The sequence below is a fragment of the Pipistrellus hanaki genome (genome assembly GCF_964339955.1).
Source record: "Pipistrellus hanaki genome assembly, chromosome: 19".
Classification (NCBI taxonomy): Eukaryota; Metazoa; Chordata; class Mammalia; order Chiroptera; family Vespertilionidae; genus Pipistrellus; species Pipistrellus hanaki.
Window position 1 is genome coordinate 6233859 of NC_140521.1, and position 15892 is coordinate 6249750.

At 38.4% G+C, this 15892-nt stretch overlaps 1 protein-coding gene and 1 pseudogene across 6 annotated transcripts in view; one reads left to right on the forward strand and one right to left on the reverse strand.

Moving 5' to 3' along the window:
- Positions 1 to 15892, forward strand: part of HECTD4 (HECT domain E3 ubiquitin protein ligase 4) — a 140970-nt gene that overhangs the window by 35406 nt on the left and 89672 nt on the right. For all 5 annotated transcript variants that reach the window (XM_084868116.1, XM_084868118.1, XM_084868117.1 and 2 more), the window contains exons 3-8: positions 522 to 611; positions 3593 to 3723; positions 6004 to 6112; positions 6702 to 6840; positions 10027 to 10197; positions 14927 to 15119. In XM_084868116.1, coding sequence (XP_084724242.1) covers positions 522 to 611; positions 3593 to 3723; positions 6004 to 6112; positions 6702 to 6840; positions 10027 to 10197; positions 14927 to 15119 — 833 coding nt within the window. The remainder of the gene's footprint in view (positions 1 to 521; positions 612 to 3592; positions 3724 to 6003; positions 6113 to 6701; positions 6841 to 10026; positions 10198 to 14926; positions 15120 to 15892) is intronic.
- On the reverse strand, positions 1772 to 2082 carry LOC311613953 (cytochrome c-like; annotated as a pseudogene). Its single transcript has one exon. The product of its transcript is annotated as a cytochrome c-like (transcript).

Consider the following 15892-nt stretch of genomic DNA (forward strand, 5'->3'; position numbering starts at 1 on the left):
CAGGTAGTGGTGACCTCTGAAGTATTATAGTCCCTGCAAGGGAAGCTCTCGGTATAAAGTATTATAGTAGTTATTTGAATATATTCCTTTTTGATATGATGGGCTTCAGTGAGATGTATATAAAATGGATGAACCTAACATTAAAAAGTTACTCCTGGAAGTACAGTTAGACTTTAAATATAACCTGCTCCTATGAAAACTCTCCTCTAGACTAGAGAATGACTTGATGAAAATAGTATCCAAGAATAATAGTCACATGGCCTTTGTACTGAGCCTTATGTTTTGAACTTTTGTGTTAGGGGAAATTATCTTCCTTTACAAATGCAAGAACATTATAATTGACTGTTCAGGTGGTGCCACTCACATACTAAGCAAGTATACTTTGTACAACACATATGATTGGCATAAGCAAATAGACACATTTGGAACTTTTCCCATTTGGTTAATAAACTTAACATTAACAGCCTTCTTATTTGACTTTTCAATTTTGATGATTTTCTGTTCCCTCCTTTTATTTTTAGGGGATCATTGAAAACTTTTGTCCATACAGTTCATCTATTACAGAAACAGACTGATCTAGGGTACCTTCCTGTAGCCGATGTGCTGTATAGGTAAGTTGTTAATTTGGATCCTTCCCTCCTTCTACACAAGGGAGATTGTTTATAAGGTCTCTTTTAATAAGTAGATTGCTAGACTCTTATCAATTAATGATTCATATATTTTTGTGGCTTTGTTTTTAATTATCTTAAGCCTTATAATGACATAATTTATAATTTTGTGTTGATGATCTGTTCTCATTAATCCTAATGAGCTGGCAAAATCACACACACAATCCTTAATTATAACTTAGTCTGACTTAAAGGATTCACAAAGTTTGCTGCTATATCTTGTCAAGCACCTGACCTTAAATATCATCTATAATATGTAGACATGTTAAGTACTTTTTATTTGATATTATACATAAACCACACTAAAATGCCTTTCATTCAGTAAAAGGCAATCATTTAGATACAGGGAATTTTATTTTTTTATTTTATTTTTTTTTTAAATATATTTTATTGATTTTACACAGAGAGGAATTGAGAGGGATAGAGAGTTAGAAACATCGATGAGAGAGAAACATCGACCAGCTGCCTCCTGCACAACCCCCACTGGGGATGTGCCCGCAACCAATGTACATGCCCCTGACCGGAATCGAACCCGGGTCCCCTCAGTCCCCAGGCCGACGCTCTTCCACTGAGCCAAACCGGCTTCGGCGATACAGGGAATTTTATTAAATTGGCATAGTTGGAACCAAAAAGACACAATGGTCACTGCCAGCTTATCTGCTGCCCCTGCCTTTTAACAGTCTGATGAACACAACTTGAAACACAAGCAAGTCTTACAGGTCTAAGAGATAGTGAAGGGATTTCCTTAGAATTTAAACATATTAATACAACCAGCCATATAAATCTAAATATAAACCAGTCTCCTACAGGTTTTGAGATGGTACTCAGCACCTCTGTGAAAAGTTGGATACTACGAATCAAGTCCAATCATATTTTTAGAAGAGAGGACAGTGATAACGCTTGCTGAACCAAAATTACCGTTACAGCTCAAAAAGCTGCCATAGCATTTAACCACAAGCCAATCTTACTTAAATCAGGACTACACAAAAGAAATGTTCTATCGGCCATTCACGATCTGAATTCTGGTGTATGAAATCAATTGAGATATGATACACATAAAAATGTCATGAGAGATTTTTAATAAATAAGGCAGTGGCCAACTATTAGTCCTTAGTAGCTTTTTTGAGATAAGCTACCAAGTTTGGCCTTTCTGCACTCTTATGCCAGTGAAGATCACTTTTGTCCAGGCATGTACTTCTTGGGAGTCTCCAACTATTGCATCAGGTTAGCCTCTCCCCAGGTGATACCTTTGTTCTGCTGGCATCCATGTAAGAAAATCCAAGTGCCTGGCCTATCTTTCACCCAAATAGACTGTGAGATTTGGCCCTGTCTTGTGCTTGCCTCCCATTTCTGTAGTATGGCACTGGGCACACTTCTGAACAAAACTCTTCTTGCCTTTCTCAACGTCACCCATTTTTAAATCGCTTGTTATTCTCACCGGACATGGAGGTTCCCACTCGCAAGCCGGACATCCTGCTCTCTAAGTCCAAGGACACATCCCACCACACCCAAGTCCAATTCATATATTTTTATCTTACAGTTTACATTCAGTCCTTGTTTGTATTAGTTTTAGGTGAATAGCATAGTGATTACACAATCATATACTTTACAAAGCGATCCTCCCAAGTAGACTGGCACAATACTTAGTTATTACAATATTATTGACTATATTCTTTATGCTATACCTTACATCCCTATGACTATTTCATAACCGCCAATGTGTACTTCTTAATTCCTTCCCTTTTTTCACCCAGTCCCCCAACCTTACCTCTGGCAGGCATCAGTCTGTTCTCTGTCTGTGAGTTTATTTCTATTTTGTTTGTTCATATATATTGTTCTTTAAGCTTCCACATATAAATGAAATGGTTCATATTTTTAAGTAAGTATATTATCATATCTCTTTGAGAATTTTGTTGTCTTCTTTGAAAGTGTTTCTAGAGCATGTTATTTATTTAATTTAAAAAATATATATATTTTTATTGATTTCAGAGAGGAAGAAAGAGGGAGACAGAGATAGAAACATTAATGATGAGAGAGAATCATTGATCGGGTGCCTCCTGCATGCCCCCTACTGGAATCGAACCTGGGACCCTTCAGTTCTCAGGCCAACATTCTATCCACTGAGCCAAACCATCTAGGGCATGTTATTTTTCATTTTTGTGGGCTTAAAAAAATTGCAATAGCTTGTAATTAATTCTTATTGTAGATTTTGGGGTGATATGTTAAGGTGTAGAGAAAGATAAAATCATAATATTTTTAAAAATAATATATATATATATATATATATATATATATATATATATATATTATTGATTTCAGAGATGAAGGGAGAGGGGGAGAGAGACAGAAACATCATTGGTGAGAGAGAATCACTGATCAGCTGCCTCCTGCATGCCCCCTACTGGGGATCAAGTCTGCAACCTAGACATGTGCCCTTGAACGGAATCGAACCCAGGACTCTTCAGTCCACAGGCTGACACTCTATCCACTAAGCCAAGGCAGCTAGGGCTCATTCATAATCTTATTACCCAAATATAACCACTCCTAATGCTTTGGTATACATGTTTCCCAATTCATTCATATATATATATATATATATATATATATATATATATATATACACACACACATACACACACACACACACATATATATATACACACATATATATATATATCTTTCGTGTGTGTGTGTATAAAATATATACATTTTACACACAGCTGTAATTTTATCATAACATTTATAAAAGCACTGCTTTGTACATTTTTCGTATATAAAATATATTGTGAATTTCATTTCAGATATATAATGTCTTTGTAAACCTGTTATAGTTTTCTGCTTTTTGAGATGGAAGGTGGACTTTTATTTTCTTGCCAAAATGGATAGTTTTGGTGTGTTTGTGATTCTCCATTTCCCTTTTTTAGGCTGTTGCTTTTGGAAGGGGGGCCTGGATCCCCCTCCTGTTTGCTTGGTGGCAAACACATAGTGTCATGGGGATATGAAGACATGTTGCCTGCACCAGATAGTAACACTGGCTCCAGTTCTGAAAATAAAGGTAATGTAAGGGCCTTGATCCTCTGATTGAAATTAATATGTGAAAAGAATGGCTTAAGATAATTGTGGCAAACAGTTTAGATATAACTCTGTGTTCCTTTTAATTAAAGAGCTCAGGATTTCTATACAATGTGTTCATTGTCTGCTTTATCAGTCACAGTATAATACAAGCTGATATTCAGTGAGGTAAGAAAATGGATAGGTTTTACTAGCGCCAGGAAAAGGTATCATCCATACACTTCTGCAAAGAGCCATGAATTACTTAAATTGGTTCCTGGGTATTTGAGTTTGGGCATGGAGCCTTAAATTGAATTTTATGTCCATGAATAGAGTATCAGGTCTTTCTGCCTGATACTGTTTCTTTTAGTAATTTATTGTGTGTGTGTTGATGAACCCTCTCATCCTAAAAGCAAAACGATGAGATTGTTCAAGGGAGCATGAATTGTTAAATATCTTTTTTAAACAAAGTAGGCTGGATTAAAATGTTTTTACAATTTCGCAAGTATTACATATCAGTTTATTCTGTGACCTCAGTGAAAATGGCAGAAGCTCTCTTAATTGACTGCACCTAACTGACTTGCCGTAGAATTCAGCCTCTGTTATCTGGGTAGACATGCTGTCCAGTACCCTGGCACACCCACGCTGCTCTCCAGTAGTGTTTGAAGCCTGCCAGGAGTCCACCTGACTCCCAGACCTGTTTGTTATTGTAATAGGTACTTGTTATTATGATTGTATTGTTAATTGTTACCTTACCGATGAAATAGGAGTTTTAAAAATGATTACCCACTTTAACTCTTTGTTTTTTGAGGAACCACTAGGTACAAATTACACTTGTCTCAGGTTTAGTATACTGATTTTTAAAGATAACAGCGTACTCAGTACTACTTTGAGTGCGGTGACATTGGATTCCCCTAAAATGACAAGTAGTAGACAAACTCCACTTATACATAGTGAGTGGAGTGATTATGAAAATAAACACTGAAGGGCTTATTTATTTGCTTTTTAAAAGATTCTCTTTATAAGTTAGTAAACCATTTACTATCATAGATACAATGTTATTCTTATGGGAAGATATAGCTAAGGGGAAACATAGTTGCTGTTTTTAAATAGAAGAACACTTTTGTGCTGTGTTGCTCCAGAAATTAAAATTAGGATCTCTGGATGGAATATTCAAAGAAACAGATTTTAGTTGAATGTGTATTATTAGTATGTGAGAATAATATCATTTACCATTATGGAACACTGGCTTTAAACCTGAGTGCAATATGGGTATTAACCTGTGTTATCTCATTTAACCTTCATAGTAATTCTTGAGGTACACATTATCCTCATTTTATGGATGAAGAAACTGAAGTTCCAAGAGGCCCAAGGTCAACTACTAAGTGCCCAGAACTCTTAAAAGCTCATGCCTTTTTTACTATAAAATTATATCGTATTTTAAAAAATATTTACTTATTGATTTTTAAGAGAGGAAGGAGGGAGGGAGTGAGATAGAAACATCAGTGATGAAAGAGAGCCATCAGTCGGCTGCCTCCTGCACAGCCTCCACTGGGGATCAAGCCCACCACCCGGGCATGTGCCCTTGGCCCAATCCAACCTGGGACCCTTCAGTCTGCAGACTGATGCTCTATCCACCGAGCCAAACTGGCTAGGGCTCATATTGTATTCTTAGTCATTTCAGATTAGAATTAGGAATGTGTAAATTGGACTAAGTATTTTTGCTGTTCCAAAAAAGAAAAAACATTTGGCAGGCAAAATCAGGTGGTTCTGCTAGTAACTATCTGACCTCCTTCCCTGATCTTGGTCCCTGATCCTACATGCATTTTGGATGTTTGCTGTGGGGTTCTAGCCATCTTCCCTGGGAGTCACATCGAAGCACATATTTTAGAAGTGGGAGATTATCTCTCACTCAATCTCCTCTAAAGAAAAAGCACATTTATAATCTTATTAGAAAAGCATTTAGCCCTAGCTGGTTGGGCTCAGTGGATAGAGCATTGGCCTGTGGACCAAAGGATCCCAGGTTCAATTTCGGTCAAGGGCACATACCTTGGTTTTAGACTCCTCCTGGCCTGAGCCCTGGTCAGGATGTGTGCTGGAGGCAACCAGTCAATGTGTTTCTCTCACATCAATGTTTCTCTCTGTCTTTCCCTCTCTTTTCCACCCTCTATAAAAGATCAATGGAAAAATATCCTTGGGTGAGGATTAACTAAAAGAAAAAAAAAAAGAAAGAAAGAAAGAAAAGAAAAGCATTTATATAACTTACTTATAAAAAATGTTTCAGATGCTGACTTGGGACGCTGCCTCACTGCAGACGGTCTTTACCTGTATACTACTAACTCAGTTGGAAGAGGAGTGAGCAAACTGGGCTCTGGATTACATGGTACTCTCAGGTGAGTTACATGAAATTTGCTGAATTATTTGGCTGGAACATTTCCTCCTTATGTAATCCTCTGTGAAGAAAACATGGGGGTACATGCTGACTCTCCATAGACTGACTAATAATAAGTCTAAACACATTCATGTGATTCTGGTTTTCCATTATTGTCACCCACTCCTCTCATTCTGCTAGTGCAGTGGTCAGCAAACTGCGGCTAGAGAGCCACATGCGGCTTGAAAGCCATGATTTGCCACTCTGTTGACTAATGAGTTTGCCAATCACTGGGATAGGGGCTTCATCACAAGAAACAACAGCCTGTAATTATTGGAATCGAGAGTCTAGGTCCGCTGTTCAGTCTACTTGCATATTAGGGTTTTATATATACAGATTAGACCTTTCCCCCAACTTTTTTTTTCTCTTCGCGAGTTTGTTGTGAAAAGTTAATATTTGCCCTAGTTTTTTAGTCCAGAACCTAATGAAATATATTCACTCACCTTCAAATTGTTTGCATACTTAGGCATTTAAAAACATTAGGCTTTTAAAACATTAAACATTCAGGAAAATGTTTCTGTCTGTACCTAAGTACCTTTCTTTTCCTGCAGAGGCTTTGTGTACTGCCGCAACGAGGAGCTGGAACCGGGATGGGTTGCTTTCGGCAGCGGCAGTCTTCTCCACCGGCCTGTATCTTTTGATAATAAACCTCACTCCCTTTTCCAGGTCATTGACCAGAATACCCTTCAGGTAAACAGAAAACCAAGGCATTGTCTTTACGTTTTGGAGGCAGTAAGGGAAGTTCTTCAGAAGTAATAACACAATTGATGTAGTTTCCTGCCAGAGTGCATCCTTTGAATGGTCATTGTCTGGGCATTCTGTTTTGTTTTGTTTTTGTCTGGTGTCTAGACTTTCTCACATGGTTTGAGTGAATGTGTTCCCTAAGCGTTTATAAGACTAGCAACAAAATTTTCTTTATTATTAAAAAAAAATTTCTAGAGAATCAGAGATGGTATAAATGCCAGCTACTGATTCTCCTCCTTTTCCTCTTCCTCTTTCTCCTCCTTTTCTTCCTCCTTGTTCTCCTTTTTCTCCCTTTTTTTTTTTTTTTCCTTCTTATTTTATTGCCAGACTTGTTCTGGGAAGACATAATTTCCTTACTCAATTAGTTCTAAACAACCTTTCTGAGAGAATGGGAGCTTTAAAATGAGTTTAGATAGAGTCATTGTGTGAGATAGATTAAGAGCTCATCTTTACTGCTCTAATAGCACTCTAGCAAAGCACTTGCTGCATCATACCGAAATTACCTGCTCTTGTGTGTAATCCTCCCCAAGATTGTGCCCACCTTTAGGTCCAGAGAGAGCCTGTCTTACTCATCTTTGTGTCCCTAGAATGTAGTATGTGTGCCTATCATGTGACTGATGATGATAAAGTACAATGTCTGTGTACCAGGCCCTGATCTAGGCAATTTACCGTACATACACTTGTGAGGTGTAATTATGGCAGTTTCATCATAAACATAAGGCAAATGATGTTAAGCACATTGCAAGTAGTAAGTGTTTATTGTTGAATGGAGGAATGTAGCTCACAGAGGTTAAGTATAATAATTTGCCAAAGGCCATACAATTATGGCAGCATAAGAACTTGAATGCATGGTTCTCAGCTCTAAAATCTGAGTTCTTTATGCTGTAACTTTCAACCAAAATTGAACTGGATGGTTAGAGTTCTCATCTGTGGAGTGGTTGCCCTGACAGTAGTTACATCCAGAATTTAAGTGGGATGTTGCATCTCTCTTTCTGCCACTCAATTGTGTCTTTCCTGGAGAGCAGAGACTGAATCTTGTTCACCATTGTGTCTCCAAAGCACATAGTAGGTGCTCAATAATGGTTAGATGAGTAAAGTGAAAACATTAACAAATAGATGCCCCATTGCCTTTGTTTCTTATCACTAGTGCAGACAGGTGAGAATATCTCCTATATTTGTTTGAAATAAAGTTATAAGCCTGGGAATTAAACAGATGTTAAATCTTGGGACAAGGTTCACATTTGAAGTGATGTCAGTTTCCCCTGTGTTGTTGCAAAAATTCTGATATTATCCAAGAAAGCAGTGTTGTCACCAACTAGATACGTGCTTCAGAGCAATTTGGGGATAGCTTAGGCCAATCAGTAGCTGTCAGCTTTCTAAATTTCCTAGCACAATACGTTTCAAAGTGTGGTTACAACAATTAAATGACTTTAACTTTTGTTAGACAAAACAGATCTGGAAAAAATTCATATGAAATTAGTTCAGGGTTCAAAAGTAATCTTAGGCAAACTAGTGACTCACCCAGAGGTGGAACAACTGGAAATTGTTCTTACTGTACCCTGAAGGCATCTGACCTTCTCTAATTATGTTTATTTTGGGATTTTAAGTTCTGCTCCTACTCTTGGATTTTTAAAAAGCTAAGTCAGCAGTTTTCTTAGTTCTCATTTTCTCTCATATTGAATGCTTTTCTCTGGCAGTAAAAATTAGTATGTAACTTCACATTTAATGTGAAATAATGCAAAACTATTCATTAAGCTGAAACCAAAGGATGTTTACTGGGTAGTATTAGAAACATGTGCTTTCATGTCTAATATAGAGTATTGGTGTTTGTCTGTTTCCTCTTGATGGACTAGGTAAATTTCAGCAGCCCACATGTGCAAAGTGAGGATCTTGCATGTGCCTTCATTTTTTTGGAAATTCTTTTAATTTTTTTCCTGTCCTCTCATTGATATTTATTTATTTATTTATTTGTTTATTTATTTATTTAAGGTATTATATGTTAAAGACTTTAAATATTTTATAATTTGGTTGATATTATTATTTTTAATTATTCAAATAATAGAATCAAGAGAAGAGTAGAATATTGGCTGTCACTGCTGGGAATTCTTTTTTTAAATTTTTTATTTTTTGCCTTCATTTTTTTAAAGCTTTTTTTCTCTTTCCCCTTCTCCCTATTCTCTGCTTTCCCTTTTGCCCTTTCTTCCCTCCATATTTATTAAATAACTTTGAGCTAGACTTTGAATTACATGCTAATGATATAAAGATGAATAAGATATAGTTCATGTCCTTTAAATATAATTAAAAATATTAAATTCATTTACTAAGAACATTTCAGAAAGTACTATTTTTCTGAAATTTTGTGTTTTTTATTTTATTTATTTATTTATTTATTTATTTATTTATTATATTTTATTGATTTCAGAGATGAAGACAGAGGGAAAGAGATAGAAACATCAATGATGAGAGAGAATCATTGATTCGCTGCCTTTTGCAAGTCCCCTACTAGGGATTAAGCCCACAACTCAGACATGTGCCCTTGACCAAAATCGAATCTGGGACCCTTCAGTCCGCAGGTTGATGCTCTATCCACTAAGCTAGGGGTGTCGAACTCAATCAGAGAAGGGGCCAAAATCTAAAATCCAGCCTAAATCGCGGGCCAAATGGTTTACTGAACAGTCATAAACTGACAATGTCATAAACTGACAGCAGAGTGCAGTGATGACAGCGCGGTGCGGGCCACATTGCAAGGCCTGGCGGGCTGGATTTGGCCCGCGGGCCTTGTGTTTGACACATGTGCACTAAGCCAAACCAGCTAGGGCTGAAACTTTGTTTTTAATAAATTCTTGATAAAACATACATAGCAAAGTCAAAGTGTTTAGTAAGTACATTTTAAAGAAATGTAATTTGAATTAATCTCAAGCATCTTTTTATCTGTTGCATGGCCAGTTGTATGAACTTTTATGTTTTTGTCATGTAATTTTCATATATTATTCTTAGAGATAAATGTCAGGTTTATTTTGCCCAGAAAGCCTATTGAATTCTCATTTGGAATTAATAATGTTAATGATGAACTGACAGAATTCATCAGAATTTATGTCACACTGATGAAGTTTTCCTTCTTTGTGTGTCCAGGTATGTCAGGTGGTCCCAATGCCAGCTAACCATCTCCCTGTTGGCAGCACTATGAGCACCGTGCACCTTTCTTCAGATGGTACTTACTTCTATTGGATCTGGTCTCCTGCCAGTCTGAATGAGAAGACACCGAAGGGACATTCTGTTTTCATGGACGTTTTTGAACTTGTGGTAAGTTTTACTATCTCACTTTGTGTATTGAGAGACATTTCTGTTTGCTTTCTTTTTATATTGGTTGACAAAGGACCTAAGAAAACTTGGAATATGTACAATGCATTTACTCTTATCTCAAAATTGATTTTTCTCTTCGATATCTTTGAAGGTTTCTTTGTTTGGAACTATATGGCCAAATAAAGTCTAGCTTTCTGAACGTCAATTTGGCAAGAGAATGGAGATAACAGTAGTTAAAGTGTAGATAGTGGAGTTTTTAAGTAGAAATGATCAGGGGGCTTGTTGGAAATGTGGAACTAAACTGCGATAATAAGATTGGGTCTATTGATAGGTTTTGGAAATCTCTGAAAAAGATGACAATTAAATTTGTGAGAAGACAATTATTTATTCATTATATATTAGCAGGCTGCCTGAGAGCCAGGCCGTATTTTATCTGGATGGTGGGAATTCAGTGATGGGCAAGGTGGATAGGATCCTTGCTCAAATGGAGCTTGTATTCTGGCTGGTTGGGTGGGTTGGGATAGTGATGATGGAAAGACAAAAAAAAACCCTATAAACAAGTGAGCAAATAAGTAGATAAGATAATTTTAGGTAGTGAAGAAAAAGTTGCAGTTAACCAGATGAAAAAGTTCAGTAGAAGGGTAGGGAACATTCAAGGAAGAGGAGACCATAAGTGCAAAGGCCCTGTGGCAGGAGTGAGCATGCATGTTTCAGGAAATGACAATGAGCTTGAGTGGCTGGGATGCAGAGGGGAGAGCTTGGAGCAAGAAGAGGCTCGGGGGGGGGGGGGGGGAAAGAAGAGGCTAGGGCCATAGCAGATCTGCACTGAGGTAGCCTGTAGCCACACCTGGCTGTTTAAATTTGTAATAATCAGAATTAAATAAATTTAAAACTTTAGTTGCTCAGTTGCATTAACCACTTTTTTAGTATTCAGTAGCCATTGCGACTGGCTAGTGGTCACCATATCGAACAGCAGAGACATAGAACATTTCCATCATCAAAGACAGTTCTATTGGACAGTACTTATCTAGAATGTATTTGCAAAGACTTGTAAAGGAAAAATTGCGCAAGCCAGGTCTGTGACCAAACCCTTTTTCATGATGTGATTTACAGCCTCCTTCTGGGAAGAAATTAGCATTCCTGAAAATAAAACAAACATTGAAGCCATTTTTCTAGTGAATTTTAATTGGGTTAAAATTTTTTCTGGGAAACCACTCATCCATCCTGCCAGCTAACAGTCAGGCAGGAACCTAGTAACCTTTCACCAGACATTCTTTTCCAACTAGTTTCTCAGTATTCTCTAATCACTATCTTGTCAAATGTCTCTGCCAGAGTGAAAGTCTGCATTGATCTGCTAGAGATTGGACTACTTGAACCTGTGTTCAGAATTAAATTGTCAGAAAATCTGTTTTGTTTTGTTTTGCTTGTTTTTAAACACATTTACGAGCTGTTTTTAAACACATTTATGAGCATGAGCAACAAAAGATGCTGATAAGTTAAACAGGTGTGGCCATATCTAGATTATAGTTGAATCTGGATGATGGGTATATGGAAGTTCATTATACTACACTCTATTTTTGCATATGTTTGAATTTTTTTCTTATTAAATAAAAAATTTTAACTACCACTCATTTAGAAGCTTCTAAAATGCTGACTTGAGAAGCTAAACATAGCTATCTGGCTTACTGCCTATGATACTTTCACATCATGGAACACTGTGTAGCCATTAAAAAGTATTAGGCAGATCTGCATAGACTCAAGTAGATTGATTTCCAAGTTACAGTGTTTAGTACAAAAAAAGGCTGTGTTTTCTGCCTGCTGCGTATTGAAAGCTGGGGTAGGGAGGCTGGTTCTTTCTGCTATCGTCCTCCTATATTAGCAGCTTTCCTCTCTCAATGGACCATTTACTACAGCGTACAAATACGTTAGAGCAGAGGCCGCCAACTGTGGTCTGGTCCGAGAGGTCCAGAAGTTTGGCGACTGCTGTGTTAGAGGATATCCTGTCTTTAAAAAACAACTCCCAGGACCCATACCTGCCTCCACTCCCCTATTTCTGGTGTCCCCTTACAGCAATGCTCTTCAAAGAGCTATTCTTACTGTTTTTACGTTCTTTCCTCTCTATTCTCTCTTGAGCCACTTTATTCAGTCTTGTATCCTTATCACACCACCAAAACAGCTCTTCTCAAATTCACCAGGGACTTCCTCATTAATAAATTCAAGGTCAGCTCTTAATTTGACTTGACCTTTTAGGAGTTTTTAATGTGCTTTACCACTCCCACATTCTTTTTTTTTAAATATATTTTATTGATTTTTTACAGAGAGGAAGGGAGAGAGAGAGTTAGAAACATTGATGAGAGAGAGAGAGTCATCGATCAGCTGCCTTCTTGCACGCCCCCTGCTGGGGATGTGCCCACAACCAAGGTACATGCCCTTGACCCGAATCAAACCCGGGACCCTTCAGTCTGCAGGCTGACGCTCTATCCACAGAGCCAAACCGGTTTCAGCACCTCCCACATTCTTGAAATTGTTTTCATTAGCCTTGTGGGAAACTCCATAGAACTTCTATCACTGGTTGTTCCTACTCAGTCTCATCTTTCTACCTTTTCAACAATCACATGTGCCAGGACCTATTTTCAGGGCCCCTGCTATCTCTCTAACTTGCTCAATTGATCTCATCTTGTCTTAAAATTTTAAACACCTCTATAAACTGATGATGCTCACATTTGCTTCTTAGCCAAAGCCTGTCCCGAGAACTCTAGATGGGTATGGATGTGGGTGTTTATTTGTATATGCGTAGAATATGAGACTTTTCCTGCCCCTCCCATGGGTTTTCCTGTTTCAGTTAATGGTGTCTGTGACCTGCCAGTGCTGGCCAGAGACCTTTGGTGTCACTCTTGATTCTGCTTTTTTCCTTCCCAAATTCTATGTCCAGTCAGCAGATGCTCCTGCTCTACCTTCAAAGTGTATCTCAAACTTACTGCCTCTGGAAAGGTGCTGCATGATTCGGGCCCCCTCTTCACCTGTCACTCTCTGCACCAGCCACACTCGCTGCTCTCGTGCCACTCTAGCCACAGCTGGCCTCCTTGCTGACATGCCAAAATACCCAGTGTGCTCCCATCTGGGGACCTTTGTGCTGGAATCCTACAGATAACCACATGGCATACATAGTCTCTCACTTTTTAGGTCTCTGCTCAAATATCACCTTATCAGAAAGTCCTTTCTTACCAATCTGTATAAAATATTTCATGTAAAATAAAATCATGTCTTTTTTTTTAATCTCTTTTGCCCTGTTTTATTTTTCTTCATGGTTCTTATTTTACCTGTTATTTGCTTATTTCTTCACTGTCTCCCTTGCCTAGAATGTCAGCTCCAGGATTTTGGTCTCTTTTGTGTTCTGCTGTGTCCTTAGGTCCTAGAACACTGCCCAGCACACAGTAGGTGCTACTCTGCACATCTCCTTCCTGGCTATGCTCCTGAGATTGCTTGCTTTCTCTTGCCTCTTCTGTAACCAAATTTTTACTTTGGATTGCTTTGCTTTTTATTTGCTTCTTATAAGCCGTTCCACTTTGTACTCCTATTCCCTTTTATCTCTATGCCCTACAGCTGTAGGCCAGCCGTGGCCACCTCTATTGGTGGCACCAGTTTCTGAGACTTCAGCCAGATCCAGGAGCCTAGTCTGGAAGGAGGTGTGGGATGCAGAAGCAGCATGAGATATATGTGAGAAATTGGACAGCAAGTGGAAGTGGAGAAAAGGGATGGTATTTCCATGGGCCACCACGCTTGTGTTTAAGATCTAGAAACCTGTGAATATTTGAAACCAGTAAGTTAATAGAGAGGAAGACACTGGCAATGAAGGAGCAGACATAATTAAGAGAACAGTTAGAGAGGAGGCGGAGGTGGAAGACTTAACCTTAAATAATATGAGGTGAAGTGCTTCTTCCTCTAAATAAAGAGGAAAGGAACAATAACAAGGCTGAAAACAAAGGTTCTTGAGTTGGAAGAGAGATGAGTGTGAGCAGCTTACAGTAAGTGGTCTGGATCTGCATTGCAATAAAGATTGCCAAGTGGTCTGCTTAAAGTCAAGCTCAAAATTGGTAAAGGAATTTTGAAATCACCACTCCAGGGATTTTGCTGGGGAACAATCAAGTGATGAATGAGGACCTGCCAAGCACCAGCAAGGATCCAGTTGATGTTGGCATATATTTTTAGCAAACAAAGTCTGCCTTTCTCTAGAACTGCGCTTCCAGTGCCCGAGCAGCTGGGGCTAATGTTAACTGCTGTTAATGCAGAGTTTGGGTTTTAGCCACTAATTCGATTTCAAGAAGACATTACCCTCCTAGTTGTACTTCATATTAATAGTAAATAAAAAACTGATTTGTTTTCCTCTCAGTGTACTTGTACCTGTCAGATGCTTGTAATTAGCAAGAGCTGCCTGAGGAATTCAATATAAGAAATTTTAATCAACGACCTTTTGTAGAATTTATTAAACTCGGCTCATTACTTTTAGGAACTGGGCTATTATGAAGAATGAAAGCTCTCAAACTTTGCATGGCCTTTCCTTTGTTCTCAGAAGTTTCTGTGGAGCACTTAGGTTTTGAGGTTTACCCCTACTCAAGTACAATTTTTGGAAATGGTTTTGCGCAACTAGGTAATGCAATTCTCAAATAGAAACTTGCTAACTACATGCAAATAGATGTCATTTAAGGACCTCTTTTTCTCTAAATATTAGGTTGAAAATGGTGTGTATGTTGCCAGTCCACTTCAGGAACGCACAATTCTAATGAGAAAAGAGGGTGAGTCTGCGAAAAGCATTAACGAGATGCTTCTTAGCAGACTTTCCCGCTACAGAGCTTCCCCATCTGCTACGCTGGCCGCCCTCACTGGCTCCACCATTTCCAACACACTGAAAGAGGACCAAGCAGGTATGCTGCCCTTCACTTACCACCTGTCAGCTTGGATAGCTCCACTCAGCTAGATACCTATAATTTAAGATTATTTTTTAGAGCAGTTTTAGGTTCACAGCAAGCTTAAGAGGAAGGGACTAATAATTCCTATATACTGCCTGCCCTGACACATGCGTAGTCTCCCTCATCAGCATCCTGCAGCAGATGGTATAGTTGTTACAACTGATGAGCCTATGTGGACAAATCGTCATCACCCAAAGTCCATCATTACCTCAGGTTACATTCTTTGGGTTTGGACAAACGCATAAGGATAGGTAGCCATCATTACGGTGTCATGGAGAGTAGTTTCACTGCCCTAAAAGTCCTTTGTTCTCTGCCTATTTATTCGTCCCTCCCCACCCCCAAATGCTGGCCCTCCCTGACTTCTTTAATTATCTTCATAGTTTTTCCTTTTCCAGAATGTCATATAGTTGGAATCATACAGTATGTAGACTTTTCAGATTGGCTTCTTTCACTTAGTAATATGCATGAAAATTCCTCCATGTCTTTTCTTGGCTTGATGAATAATTAGTGAGAGCTGCCTGTGGATTCAGGCAGTAGATATATTTTTTTAATTTTGTAAGTCTGCTTGAGCCAGACTGACGACTCATGCCAGGGAGCAAGACCTCAAATGCTCCCCAGGCAGTACATTTTATTGAGCACTTGCAGTGCACCATACAAAAGCACTTCGCTCTACATAATTCACCTTTTTGTTTCTTTCCAATTATTGCCCATTTAAAAAAAAATTCCAT